Source organism: Macrosteles quadrilineatus, unplaced genomic scaffold (genome assembly GCF_028750875.1).
Source record: "Macrosteles quadrilineatus isolate MER2022 unplaced genomic scaffold, UCM_ALF_1.0 Scaffold_9__3_contigs__length_116548681, whole genome shotgun sequence".
NCBI classification, from domain to species: domain Eukaryota; kingdom Metazoa; phylum Arthropoda; class Insecta; order Hemiptera; family Cicadellidae; genus Macrosteles; species Macrosteles quadrilineatus.
Window position 1 is genome coordinate 59,154,102 of NW_026542602.1, and position 15,384 is coordinate 59,169,485.

At 33.2% G+C, this 15,384-nt stretch overlaps 1 protein-coding gene across 8 annotated transcripts in view; it reads right to left on the reverse strand.

Annotated features, from left to right (window-relative positions):
* The window catches only part of LOC129002182 (endophilin-A), a 76,213-nt gene that overhangs the window by 9,879 nt on the left and 50,950 nt on the right, over nucleotides 1-15,384 (reverse strand). For 3 of the 8 annotated variants that reach the window (XM_054429797.1, XM_054429798.1, XM_054429796.1), the window contains 5 exons: nucleotides 8,752-8,790; nucleotides 5,746-5,831; nucleotides 4,545-4,648; nucleotides 4,052-4,149; nucleotides 1,221-1,301 (listed from right to left, as the gene is read on the reverse strand). In XM_054429797.1, coding sequence (XP_054285772.1) covers nucleotides 1,221-1,301; nucleotides 4,052-4,149; nucleotides 4,545-4,648; nucleotides 5,746-5,831; nucleotides 8,752-8,790 — 408 coding nt within the window. Of the gene's footprint in view, nucleotides 1-1,220; nucleotides 1,302-3,973; nucleotides 4,150-4,544; nucleotides 4,649-5,745; nucleotides 5,847-8,751; nucleotides 8,791-15,384 lie in introns of all 8 variants that reach the window. The other 5 variants (XM_054429803.1, XM_054429802.1, XM_054429800.1 and 2 more) reach the window with 4 other exon arrangements.

Here is a 15,384-nt window from a genome sequence, read left to right on the forward strand (position 1 = left end):
CAGAAAATGTAACTTCAACAAATATCATGCCTTTAGAATCAAAAGAATCATGAATTTTTATTTCCACAAAATGCAAGGGTTACATAACTGGAAAACGTCAACTAAAATATTGTATTCTGTCATATATTTAGGTAACCGACCATAAAATAAATAGGTTTTAATCCAATCATTTTAGTAATAACTGATTAAAAAGAAAATGGCAAAAGCTGAAAGCCAAAGCATAAGTTATAACAAATCAAGTTTTCAAACAAAACAAAGTAGGTATCAAGATCAAGTATTTCAGATTCATCTGAAATATAAAACCAATATAAAAATCCAATAAATAACACTAGACTTGACCTATTAAAAAACAGTTTTTGTGTTACTTACACAATGATATATTGGTTGAAATCAAATAAATATTTTTGTTTTGAGTCCTACGACATACAGTATAAAAACTTGATATAATTTTGTATAAGATTTACTGCAATTTAAAGAATTTCCCAGATAATGCACTACATTAAGTTATCAATAAAACAATTTCTAAAAATAAAATAATAAAAGAATAAAAAGTAGTTTACACAAATCAGGGTCTTTCCAACATTAAAATGGACATGACCATTAAAACAGAGTGTATTTTTATGACTGGAAAACTTGTTTTGTTTTAAAGAAAATAAAATAAAACAAAACACTTAAACAATAACACTAAAACATTCAAGGAAATGAAAATAAAACATTTAACACACATGAGGAGTCACTTTCCCTAGAACTACTCATCATCATACAACATAATTATTTTGACAAAGGTAAAATAATGTAAAAAGCCTTCCTATTTTAATGTGTTAAAATGAAATAAGCAAAACCACAAGGGCTATTGCCCACCTACAGCTTAGAGTATATTTCATCACTACGGCCTAAAGTGACTCTTTTTGACAAAAGCTTTAATTTAACGGCCATTGCGAAGCCGAGGTTAGGAAATGAGCTAAGTCATTTTGGCCTAAGTGATAAACCAAATTTTTGTCATGCTGTCCAACTAATTATTCGTAAATCAAGGGACTGTATAAAAAAAAATATTTTGCTGTATAACAACAAATATATAAAATCTTGCGCCATTCATGACTTAGGGTAAAAACTGTGTAAAAACAGTAGGATCAGCAGAACTTTTAGAGAACACCATAAAGTAACAACTAGCACAGCGCTCATGCAGGATAGCGCATGCTTTAGCGTAGCGTAGATCGTACCATTGGTGGAGCGCGGCTGGTTGTTAGTGATGAGCTCCAACTGGTTGGGCTTGTGAGTCGGAGAGTTGGCTTGAGATGTTCCTAAACACCACTTACAAATGTACTACACTCACGAGCAATAACAAAGAATACATGGTTTATTGATGTTTTTTTTTTAACTTTTTAGTTTTACAATCAAATGGTTTTTCCCTGATCTATCTCTACTGTATTTCCAGTTAGATTCAGTTTAGTTTTGCTGAGTTGTAAACAATTTTATAACACTGTTAATACAGTAGAACCTCACTGATCCGACCTCGGCCAGTCCGACTCTTCGCTTAATCCGACCGTGCCATTGCCTATTGGTTGCAATGTTATTGTGACCATTTCCCTTGGACCCGTGGACATCATCACCATCTTTATATAATTTTTAATCCTCCGCGGTCACAGAAAATTACCATTATCTTCCCTAGTTACGGCAAAATTGTATATGAACCCGTCGTTTAAAACATCATCGTCTTTGGCAATTGCAGCAAAATATCCTGCGTTAATGCGGTAACAGAAACATTATGATTGTCTACCATGATCACGGAAAAATACTAGACAATTTCCCATGGCCATCGGAAAAATCATCTTCGAATATGGCGATCGCAGCAAATTATTTAACATCTCCCGAACTCTCAGGGACATCATCAACGTCTCTCGCGATCACGAAAACTTTATCGTTGGTTTAACTGCAACAGCAACAAACTCCTTAATATTTCTTAATGTAAATATCATCATCCTCTCCCTTGATTAAAGCAAAATATTAATAATCTCCTGTGGTCATGAGAAAATTATCATAGCCTTCCACAATCAAGGCGAAATTCTGAATATGTTGCTCCTTAGATAATGCAACCTTTTCATTGTTCCGCCCAAGGTCCCGGTCTCATGACTCATAGGTGGTACATTAGCGAGGTTGTACTGTATGTCAATAGCAAAATGTCCTAAAAGGATATTATGTATAAAATCTATATGCTGTAAAATGATTTATGAATGAATACCGATCTAGAGCTAATAGATATTGTATCTCTTTAGCTCTATAGTCTGCACAAACGTTTAATTTATGAACTCGTCTACTATTATACTCAAGAAGAGCTTTTATTTCCAAAATAATTTGATAAAATGGATAAATTTCTGTTAGTTTGGTCTTTAAATGACCTAATTGAACGTCAAAATTACATACATTAAAATAAAACAAATTTATAGAATTAAGATAATGATATGAATATCATCATCCTGCCGATAGGCAGCCTAAATAGCTTAAACTTTACTGTTTCTTTATTGGATGGAAGTGAATTCACCCCTAATTACAACTAATCTATGTCTAAAATACAGTTTTCCATAAACACAAGAGCGAAATACCACTTGGAACAAGTAACCAGATAAGTTTGTGGTGCTTGTTTATCAAAACCATGCAGGATTAACAGAAAAAATACAAATGAAATAAATGATGTTAATGAATTTTTATACAATACAAAGGCTAAAAAAATAGGTCTTATAAAAAGTTATGTTCATGCCACAAAGTAGAAATCACCCACAATAGACCTCCTTTTGGGCTAAAACATTTTGACAATTTTAAATTTATATCCCTGAAGATGTTCCATCAAAGATATAACAATATAAAATGAGATAAAATTGATTTAAAATTTACACTAGATAAAATAACTTATGTCACAGCAAAGGGAGTAGTTATAACAAGGTATTAAACCTATGATATTACAAAAATAATATAAATTTATCTGAGAGTACAAACACTACAAAGGAAATGTTTAGACTCCCATAACTTTACTTAAATGGTTATGGTCTCCTGAAGGACTTTGTCAAGAGTAGGGAACAAGAGTAGAAACACTGGACAAAGTCGCTCAGGGAACAAAATATCCTGTGTTTAATGTGTCTGCGCTGCGCTTCTTTCTATGTAGTTTTGAAATAAAATACTTTGAAAAAATAACTTATAAATAATGTTCACTTAAAAATATAATGAAATTAAGTTTTGCAAGAAAAATTCTGTTAACTAAAGCAAAAAATAAATTAAAATGGATAGAAGAATAGTGCACACTTCTTGTATGATTTACCTTAAGGACTTTGAAAAGTTAATTGTTATGATCTATCAACTATTATTCATCCTTTTTTTTTTGCGGATATTAATAATTTTGGCATTTTTTCAAGACAGGATTCTCAAGATATTAAAGTGTTAACGGATTTGCACAAAATTTCAGTAGCAAGTAAAACAGGAGACTACGATGATGTTACCATAAACAGGGTACATGATCACAATTTTTCACATTTAGACAAGAATCTTGAATTGGCAATGAATCCAAGTCAAGTATCCAAAATTATCCGAGGAATCAAGAACTGGAACTGACCTATCTCTTCTGTTTTCAAAAATCACCGCTTAACTTCCGTATTTTCACGGTTGATATAATTCGTGGCTCATTCGTGGCTTTTTATGGTTTAAGGGTTTTCTGTTATCCTATCCCCCGTTTTCCAGCAAACCCATTGGGAAGTGGGCTGGTGTAGCAGGAGACCCCCGGGTCCCATTCAAACCAGCCAATTACTAATGGTTTTAGCTATGAGACAATGCTGCGACCCTCTAAACCTTGTGTAAAACGGTCCCAGGCTAAAGCATAGCGTCCTAGGATGTGAGTGGAGGGATAGTGATCCACAACGATAAAAGAACGATTGCAAGTTTAACAAAGAAGTGTGCACATTGGACAACCACCACAAACTGGTACCACCTCTGGCGGGGGGTTTGTTGTTACTCCAGGGGTCAAACGGGTCATCTCGTTCTGTGTTTAGGTGGAAAATGCTCCCACCATTGTAATCCTCGTGTTCTGAGATTCCCTCCACATGTAGGTCTGCCAGAGTCTTGGGGACAAACTCCGACCGAGGTCTGTTGGCAGCCTCGTTCCTCCTGCGAAAGTGATGAGATGGTTAGAAACGGAATTTGTAAAAAAATAATCAGTAAAATTATCCTACAGATACAAGACACATGTTTTCAAAAGAAGGTAAATGTTAATTCGGATAAGACTTTTTTAGATGGTGTTGCCAGTGCAGCTCACAGCACTTTTTAGACAAAACTCCTAAAAAAGTGAGGCTATAAGTCAGTGCAGTAACTTTTCAAAATATAGTTCAGAACAGGCCTCAGCTGTTCTTGATCATAAGGTTGTTAAACATGGTCCTAAGGGAACAGACAGCTGATCTTAACCACCGACCCCAGAACGTCCACCCATTCCACAGGGATTAACATCAAATACACCTTAGCTGCACGCATATATCAAATAGTGCAGTAATATGATTATGACTCACTTCTCCTGAAGATTTTCAACGACTGTGCGTAGGATCTCCGTACACTGTTGATGGTATTCATACAACGCCTCGGCAAAAGAAGTCAGCTGTGACACTTGTTCCACCTGTATAAAAAAATATGTGAAACATTCATTGTGAAACCACTCGTTCTATAACTATACATGTCACAAGTTGCTGTGATTTCAGAGAACTTTATGTGTATACATTAACTCATTTAAATCCCAAAACTCAGTAAAATTTACATATAAATTAATATTATTAATTAGCAGCACCAATGTGGTTGTTATGTTTCAAAAGATAATTAATTGTAAATTTATTTCTAAGTTTTTTGGTACCTATCAAGAACTGTTGGACAATAGACAAATTTTAATTGTACACAACACTTGATACTGAAATGTCATTTTCAATCAGGATCACCTACAATAGGTCATTCATTTTACATCTAAGTTTTTAGAAACTTAAGCATAAAATTTTTTTAAATCTTTTCAAAATTAATAAATTCTGCAAAAATATTCCTTTCTTAATGTCCCTAATTATCTATATATATAAAATCCAATGTATGTTTGTATGTATGTTTGTTTGTTTGTCCTTTATGGACTCCGAAACCGCTAGACAGATTGTAATGAAACTTTCAGGCATTATTAAGCATTATTCAAGGATGGTTTGTGTGAAGTTTGGTGAAGATCCTTCAAAAGGGCTCCGCCCCAGTGGCTCTGGAGTTTCCCATGTTAACCTAATGAGTACTCATATTTAAATGGAATTAAAGAATCTTAACAGCTGGTTCAACTAAAGAATTTGATTCTGTGATGTTCAATAGCATTAAAAAGGTAATAGGTTTACCAACAGGGTGCAGCACTATATTTTTCTTAATTTATGACAACAGCTAATTTGTAACCAAAAGGTGAGTGAGCGTAGCGAACGAACTTCAACCCGGAGGCGAGTTAGCGTAGCAAACGAGCTAACCTGAAGGCAAGGGAGCGCAGCAAATGAGCTCCAACCTAAAGGTGAGTGAGCGTAGCAAACGAACTTCAACCAGGACGTGATTGAGCCATGCGAACGAGCTCATCTTGGAAATGAACGAGCATTGACATAAAACCACATTAGGACAGGACGACGTCTGTCGGGCCAGCTAGTTTGGATATAAATTTGCTCTTGAAGGCAACTAACCTCAATCAAGAACCTCAAAGTCAATGGTACTTACATCGTTTTCAAGCAGATTGAACATCCCCATCTGCGCCAGATGCAGCGACTCTGCAAACTTCTCCTCCGCCTGTTTGATCTCATCATCTGCAATGTTAGACCCTGTCAAACACCAGCAGCCAGACGGCCAAGTGAGTAACAACGTCAACCAAACAAACGGCAAACAGAAAACAAACGCCACCGCAGCCTGTCTCTCATTAACCTGTCACCCTTCATTTAACGGTCTGACAATCGGTGAAAAACCATGTGAATTTTCGTCACTGTTTTATTTTATCTTGTTGGTTAATCTGTCAACAGCTGGTTAGCCATTGGTATTAAAAAGACTCTGACAAGGTAAAAGTCACCAATTTAAGCCTGAGAAAAGTCTGTAGCTTTTTGATGGTTTGAAATAGATCAAGCTGCCACTAATCGTTTCGCTTTAAACAATTGTTTTAAATTTTAAAAAGAAGACCACTACTTGAATGTTATATATTAGTGAGAAACAGGCCCGGCAACCATCAAACCAAACTTATTAAAATTGTTATAATTTGTAAAATGTAAAAAAAATTAAATAACTTTTTGATCAGCATAGTACCTATTATTAATTCTACGGAAAGTAATTAACACTACCATACTTAACACATTATAAGACATATTGAGTTTTAGTTTCTGAAAAATTTTAACAGTTTATGGAAGATAATTACATAAATAGAAATCAAATAAACACGCGTTAACTTGTATAAAATATTGTTTGAAAAATTGTATCAAGTAACGTAAACATACACAACAGGAACTTAATTACGTAACTTTATATTTAAAAACAACAAATATAAAAAGAGATTTCCACTTTGTTATTTTTGCTTGCAACAATATATCTTTTGGTTTGATGGTCAAATAAAAGAAAATAAAGTAAATAAAACTAAAACTAAACTACTATTCTAAATCTGACAAAGGTACAATAAAATTATATACATAATAGACCAATTCTAATTTGATATTCTTACCCAACATACAAAAATGGACATTTATTTAGTGTATGATACATATATTCTTTCTGGAACATCGAGCGTGAGTTGGTGGCGATCAGTAAATTTGGAGGAGGAAGCAATATAACAAAATATCTCCAAGGATGCAAATATTAACAGCTATAAGCAGGGATAATGGTTCACTATATGTATTCCAAGACCCTTTAATTATTTAGTGCTGCGTCTTGTTTATGTTTTTCATACTAATTCGACCAACCTAGTCTGAACATGTTGAAACTTTCCCTTTTAGAGTACAATAAACCTTCAACGTCACATCAACAAAACCATTACCAATTCTAAAAATCAATAAACAAAAAGTCCACTAAAATCAGTATTCAAACAATTGAAGAGGTGAAATGTGCAGGTGAAAAAGTACAAAAAACATGCAGTGACATATTGAGAAGTGATGTTTTGACGTATCTGTTCCTGTCTGAACCTGACTGTGCCTGTTGATGCATGTCCTACGATATATTTGTGCATCTGACTTATATGTACTCCCTAGGATCATACAAGGAAAAAGGTAGTATCTCTATTGACAATAGGAATCAGAAAGATAAACAAACACCTTAAACAACACCAAGCCACGAAACCAGTCAACAAAAGCCAGTGGGGGAAATCACAACAATCATGATTTTTCTAAACCTCTAACTGAAAATGCAACTGATGGTACAGAGTAGAAGGCATTCCAAAAATGCAAACATATTAAAACAAAAAATATATTTGTCGCCTAATAAATTTAAATATTATGTCTTTGTCCGTTAAAATAGATTGGTTCTTCTAAATGAAATATGAGATATTTCAAACCTTCTACCAATGAGATGGTTCAAGCCACAAACAATTTCATACTAAACTCTATTTTTTGCATGAATCGTGTTGATTTTTGAAGAGTTCTATGTTGCAATGTTTTTTTGGACTATTTTAAGTTAAGAACTAAGGTACAGTTAGGACTAAGGGAAGTTAGGGGTTTTTCTAGGCACAGAAGTGGAGAGCGGTCTTGTCTTAAATAATTTAGCAGCAGAGCAGACCGACCACCACTCGACGAGTGGAAAAACGCTTCTCCGCACACCACTCTCCACTCTCCGTGCCCAGGAAAACACAGCTTTTCACAACAGGAAACTATACTTGCAATCATGAGGTAACATCTGAAAATATGAGATTTTAGTAGTTTACACAACGATTGCGTAAAGATAGTGTTAACGACACAAATAGAAAATGCCTTAAAAACTTCTACGAGTGTCGTTAACACTATTTACGTGAAGTTTTATACACTACTTTACCTACGACAGTGTTTTAATTATTAAAATCACTACTGTACTCATAACTTTTAAGAAAGGTTATGTTTTTGTTTATAACCTCTCATTGCCACTGACAGTGATGCAACGAAAAAATGTACCAAACACTAATTGCACCATTTAACAATTAAATTGGCCTGAACAGATCATTAATTGAAGTTTGATTGAATCATTACAATATTACTTCTTCTCTCTCAACCCTTGAACCTCATTGGTCCCTTACCCGTGTTATTATCAGCAAAACTATGCTGTTATGAAAGTAAACAATGTTGTTATGAGAAACTTTTCAATTCTAAGAACTGAACTGAAACGGCTACTTAAAAACACGGCCGTAGGTAAAATATTTTCCTGTATATTTAATATATAGCTACCAGAGTTTTTACTATCAATATTTAAAATATATAATTATTTCCATGCTAACTAAACATTCTTCATTAAATATTTCCCACGGATTGCAACACAATTCTTTTCTTAACATTTATTCGTTATATATTTCAAGGGGGGAAAATCAGAAAATTACACCCATACTCAAATTAATAACCAACTAGTTATCAATTTATTTAAACTGTTATACAATCTTTACAAAACCAACCCCACTCACATGATTCACTGTCACAAAACACAGTTTAAATCTAGAAGCAAAAAAGTAAAAAAATCGACAATCCCAAAAAAAGGAAAGAGAAAAGCAAAGGTTTGAAGATTCGGACTCACCGGTGGGCAAAAGGAACACGTCAATAGCGGCCAGCAGTCCTGACAACAAACAAAGTCCACAGTTTCCTCACATCCCAGGTCTTCTTCAGTAATATTAGTGCTGAGACGTACGTGCAACTACCTCAACAAGATTACTACTGAAGAAGAAGGTATGTGTGAAACGGTGAACGTTGCTGTGGGTTCGGCCCGCGCATGCAAACACTACTTTACGTTCGGCACTGTTGCGTGCATTGATCATGAAAACTTTGTCAAGTAGCAGTGAAATTTCAGATTGTGAGCGATAAAACTAGAGAGTTGGTTTTTCCTTATGGGAACAAACATAATGTACCAGTGGATTTGACATGGACGTAATAAGTATGAGAAATTTCACCAGAGAGGTTAATCTAGATTATCTTTTGAAGGCACTAGATTACGTTCATCGGTTGATAATGTTTACTTTGTCATGGGAATAGTAGAAGTTTGTACAATTTTATATCATGGCAAATTAAATAAGATTGGGTAGGGAACTGCTACGTGCACCACTAAATCATAATATAAACTTTGTCATGGGAAGTTGAAGTTGTACAAATTTTGAATCCCGGCAGGTAAAACTATATTTTTTCTTGGAAACCATACATTATGTTTAAGACTGTATGCACATTAGTCAATCATAAATTAATGGATCATAGGAATAGGCTTTTAGTTTGTAAAACTTTATATCAATGGAGAACAAACTTGATTTTTTTTAGACAGGACAGAGAAGAATTAATTTAATTTCGTACAAAATCCAAATAAATTTGCAAGGACTATTGGATGGAGTAAGCTAAATCGTACATCGGAAGAGTATTTGCTGATATTTGGAGCAAACTAAGGCTGAATGTGGATGGTCATTAGAATAACAGAATGATGATTAAAAAATATTTTTTTTATAAATAATCGCCTTGTAAACTAATTGCAACAATCTCTGATGTTTTGAATACAATATATCAATCCATCCAGTAAAAACATCCAGTAAAAACGACTCTCACTACATGTTAACAGCTCAGTCATCTCCCAAAGTCAAAAATTTGTATGCCCATTCCGACCTTAGAAGCCTACTAAGTAGAATATATCTTACAGTTTTTGTTTCATTCCACAAAAATGTATTACTATTATAATGAACAAATGTATTTGAATGTACTGAAAATGCAGACATTTCAACTTGTTATTTAGTATTTTGCAACATGAGAACACAAGGAATATGATTATCATATGTACCACTTTTTGTATGATGTAAATTTCTTGCATAAGCTCCAGCTCAAAGCTAGCTACTAGTGCAAAAACTGTGGCTACGTCACTACTAATACTGTTATGAAAATTAAAACAATGTCTGATCAAAAGGATTTAATACAGTGGAGTATTATAGTGGCAACACTGTCACTGCATTGTTCCGATAAGTGTCCAGATCTTAATTACCAAAATGTTTGGGTCGAGGTGTTTACATTAGGCTTTTGTGCATCGGAAATGTAGTAACTTGGTGTTGTACGCAAACTTTGACACATTATCTACTTTATTGTATGCAAGTTGTTAGTGTGATAAGATAAATAGGTAGACCAAATCTGGACCAAGCCATCCGAAAAGTATTAGTAGAACTTAATGTGAAATAGTATTTTTAGAGATAACAACACCTTCACCTATTCTCTTTACTCAGATCCACAAAAAAACCTAGCAATAAGATGACAGCAAATATAACACATTTCAGATAAAATGCCAAGAACAACAATTTGAAGATAAATACACAAGTATATACAACACCACCAATTTTTAATGTAGAACAGAAGAAGAAACTACTAAACTTAAACGATGCACAATTGATAAACGATCGCCATGTAAAATAAAATGCAAAACTCTTGTATGAAAACTGAATTTCTACTAATAAAGCTGTATAACATTATCAACAAAAGAGCCAGTTCATATTCCTACCAGTTATTTATTTGTGCCTATTTTTCAGGTTAACTTAAAAACTCACAGAACTAGGTTATTGTAATTGACAACATTCAATTTTTCACAATTTAAAGGGTTCTCTGGGAGGAGATCACTGATTAGCTAAAAAAGAAAAGAGAACAGAACTCAATATACGAGTTTAAAATTGTTAAAATTACTGTAATATCTTGTCATTGTGATAAAAACAGGCTTAAGAGATAATGCATTGTTGTGAGTTTGAATTTTCTGACTGGAATAGTACGCTAATTTAAGGAAAAATGCTTACGATTAAGGATACTCATCAATATTTTCCCTTGAAGAATAATCTGCAATATTCCGTAATTATCTGATGGTGACTGTGGTCAGTTATAATTAAGAAAATTCCTCGAATTTCAGAAACCATTTGTTAATAAGCAATTAACTAAGTAAATTCTGATACTGTAAACTTGCACTGTTTGTTTTTCACTAACTGCTAATTTTCCATTGCCGTTTCAATTGTTGACAGTTTTAATAATCAAAATACTGTTTATAGCTGTATTAGTAAATGATAATCAGCGACTTTTTGATGATCCCCAAACATCAGCAACTTTTCAGTAACATATGTAGAGCAGTGGCCAGTAGAAGTTCATGTGTATGGGTGTCCCGGAACTCTCTACCAATGTTTTAGGGCATTGCTCCTGGATAAGAAACATAACTAAATATCATATTTAAACTGTCCGGAAGTCCTAAGTTACTCACACAGCCGCCATTTTGTTTTTTCAGTTATTATTTTTTTTCTAAAGAATGGTTAAACATACTAAATGGAAACTTTGCACAAACGTTTATGACAACTAGACAACTAGGAATTTAAAGCTACCAAAAAATTATCACGATTTTTCAAATTCATAAAACAAAATGGCGGCCATTTAAAATTTTTGTAAAATCAATTTTTTTTTTAGTTATTTAAGAAATAAAATTTTAAATGGCCGCCAATTTGTTTTATGAATTTGAAAAATCGTGATAATTTTTTGGTAGCTTTGTCTAGTTGTCATAAATGTTTGTGCAAAGTTTCCATTTCGTATGTTTAACCATTCTTTAGAAAAAAATTAATAACTGAAAAAAACAAAATGGCGGCTGTGTGAGTAGCTAAGGACTTCCGGACAATTTAAATATGCTATTTAGGTAAGTTTCTTAACCAGGAGCAATGCCCTAAAATATTGGTAGAGAGTTCGGGGACACCCTGTATAGTGGACAGTAGGCACCCTGAAGAAGGGGTAATGGCTTTTGAGGGTATAATTACAGGTGGGAATCCAAAAGCGTCAAACTATTACGACCAAATTTTGCAGTATTGAAGTGCTCATTATTTTAATTATGCAGGACTGTATTATATATAAAATTTGTTCAACCTAATACTAACTTGTAGTTTAGTTGATGATATAGTTTCTGTTTTTACTTTCATAGTATGATGCTACCCATAAATTAGCGGAAAAGAACTCTTAGCCGGGGGTAAAACTAATTTTAGTTTACATACTGAATTGAATTAACAGTGCAAAATTTTGAACAAACTTGGTGTATGAAAATTTTTTGACCTAGGACACTAGGTTCTAGCCCGGGATAGTTTTTCACAACACTTCAGGCTAGGCCCAGGAGTTACGGCATTATTACTTAGATAAAATGTATTGGTGATTTGGTGGGATTTGAAATCGGGACCCAAGTCCCATATTCTACCACTAGATCAGCTCGCTCCCCTTACTTTGTATATACTGCTAAAAAGTATACCACACAATTTTTTCTAATAGTGTGGAACATATTTGACAGAAATGTCTGTAAAATTACTGGTGGTGACAAAAACCACATACAACACTAGTAGATAGAACATTGAGAATGGAATAAAAGAATGCAGAAGACGACACGAGTCATGCAGAGTTGAGAAAAAGAGAAAAACGACACAACAACCACTAAACTGGTGAATTATGCATTAAACTAAACGTTACCCATACTGCAGAGCACAAGAAACAAAACAATAAAGTACCAACTACAGTAATTGTGACTGACTACTGTATGTTGCAACGGAAGAGAACAGTCTAGAGAGTAGTGTTATAGAAGGTTTTTTGGTGGTACTTATTATTTTTACTTTAATTTCTGTCTTGTAGAATTTCATTCATAAGTTAAATAACCATTTGATTAACTTGAATGACAGGAACTTGGAATTCAGAGAGGACCTAATTGTATTATATGATCTTTTTTAGAATGCGGATGCAATTCTAATAAAAAGATCATAGAATACATTAAAATAGACATATATTAATTATTTCTAAAAATAGCTGCCATTTTCCAGTAAAGCAGCTAACATAAAAATTTGAAATCCCTGTAACTTATTTAAAAATCCTTTTAAAATATAGGTGAAAATTAACTTTTCTATCCTTTATATTTCCTATCCAAACCTACTTGTTTAGGAGCTAAAGAAAGCAGAATGTACATAGCAAGCACCTTTTTCAAAGTTTAACACGATATAACTACTAATCAAGAAGATATATGTCGAGAATACAAATTTTTTAATCACATCCTAAAACAATCATAAAATACAAGGTGTTCTATAAGAAATTCAAAGTTAGACGCAATATTGGAAAATGGCAGCAATTTTTGAAAACGTGGAATTCGATGTCATAAAAAATAGTTGAAGTTCTTAATTTAATGTTTTCTTTAAATATAATAGTTTCTGATACATTAATGGTGGCATGGTTAAGTTGTTCGTCCTATATAAATAATATTTAAAATATATAAGTTATATTAAAAATAATTAAATAATAACTAATTGAAACTATTAAATGTATTCCAAATTTTTAAGTATATTAAAATATTAATAACATTCTGAAAAACATTAAAAAAAATGTTTTATTCATCTTACTAATATTATAAATCTTATTTATATATAACTGAAATATCAATAATATTAAAATATAGTTTTTTTAAACATGTTACAATATTTTCAAAATGTGTTTTAAGATGTTAAGTACCTTACTTTGTGGATACTCAATTAATTACTTTCTTGGAGGCACAAGTGTACGTTTAAAAAGCTTAAACTACTGTAGTAAAAGCAAAGTTGCATTAGTACATGAGCCGGGCCCAGTTGTACAAGAGATTTTAGGTTTATTTGAGGTGGAAAGAGAAAATTCACTGGCAATGAAGGGGTGGGGGGGGGGGGGGGGTGATAAGTTATGATTTCATTTACACCACACTAAAATTGTTAAAAACTTTCTTTCCCTCACGGTTTGAGAGCGAACCTATACCAAATTAATCACTGTTTTTTTAAGATCAAAGACAAAAACAAGAAATTGATTGCTAAGATGTACAATCCTCCTCTTGAGAGGTGTTAAGATATTGGTGAAACAACGAGCATCGACCACAGAAGAACGTAGAGAAACCTCATCCACCAAGTGATTACTGAGTGACAACTTTTGTCAGAAATCTTTAAATAACCTTCTTTTTCCAAACGTGCTTGTGATAGTATAAGATGTGTACCAAACACACACTAGTGAATACAATTTCAGTGCTTGTTAAATATCCCTTGACATATTCAAATCACCTAATTGGAATGCTTTAACCACAGATTGTACACTATAGTGAAATTCGTCTAACAACCAATGTGGATGACTGTACATTGTGACTGCTTATACGAATGAGGTAAGCGTTTTTCAGGAAGATAACAAAACTATTCTGGATTTCAACGATACTTGTCAATGTGTTATACTGCCATCAATAAAATATTTCTCTTTCGACAACTACCTTCAACTTTAATTTACGCCTACAGTTGTCTACGTACCGACGGGACCGGCGACATGGGCGGGGGAGCGAGAGGGGCTGCTGTAGAGGCCTGCGCCTCCCTTAGCTACAACAGACACCCCCGCTGAACACATCCCTACACATCACTTCTTCTTCATAACATAAAAGTGCGGTGCTGTGCCAGAATACTAACTAGGTGCAAAACATCAATGTGAACATCGAAACTTCTCCGACAGCCAGAGACCACTCAGTCAAGAACAAGACGAACAGGAATCAGATTACAAACTTTCACGTAATTATTATTATTTTTTGAGTAAAGAAATGAAATTTAAATTACAAAACATTTTTGAAATGAGGTAGAAAGAATTAAAATGTTTACATAAAGAATGATAACACTTATTGGAATACGTAAAGTAAGAAGGAATGGAAATTTGACTAACTTACCCAAGAAAAGAGTTACAGACAGTTAATAGATAAAAATATTTAAAAAATCATTTGATATTTCGCCCCGCAAAGGAGGCTTCTTCTTAGGAAAGTATTAGTATTCACATTCTACAAATTCCTTCTAATGAAAAGTATGAAACTCCTTTCTTGGACAAGTTATTTGCGTAACCATTCCTTTTTTCTTAATGTATTCATAAGTGTTCTTAAAAAAATTAATACTTTAGAAGTTTGATCAAACATTTAAATCTTTAATACTTTTCATTGAAATGGCGACCATACAAAGTATAAATCAATAAAAGAATAAAAATACTTTATGATAGTAAATCAATTAATGATTTTCTAGTTAAATTTATCATTCAATAATCACTAAAATAACGTTGAATCCTAGATATAAAACTGAACAAAATTTTGTTATCTATAAAATTATGATTTTTACTCTATCCTGCCATAAAGAAGAACAATGACCGATGAGAAGAGTCAGACAGT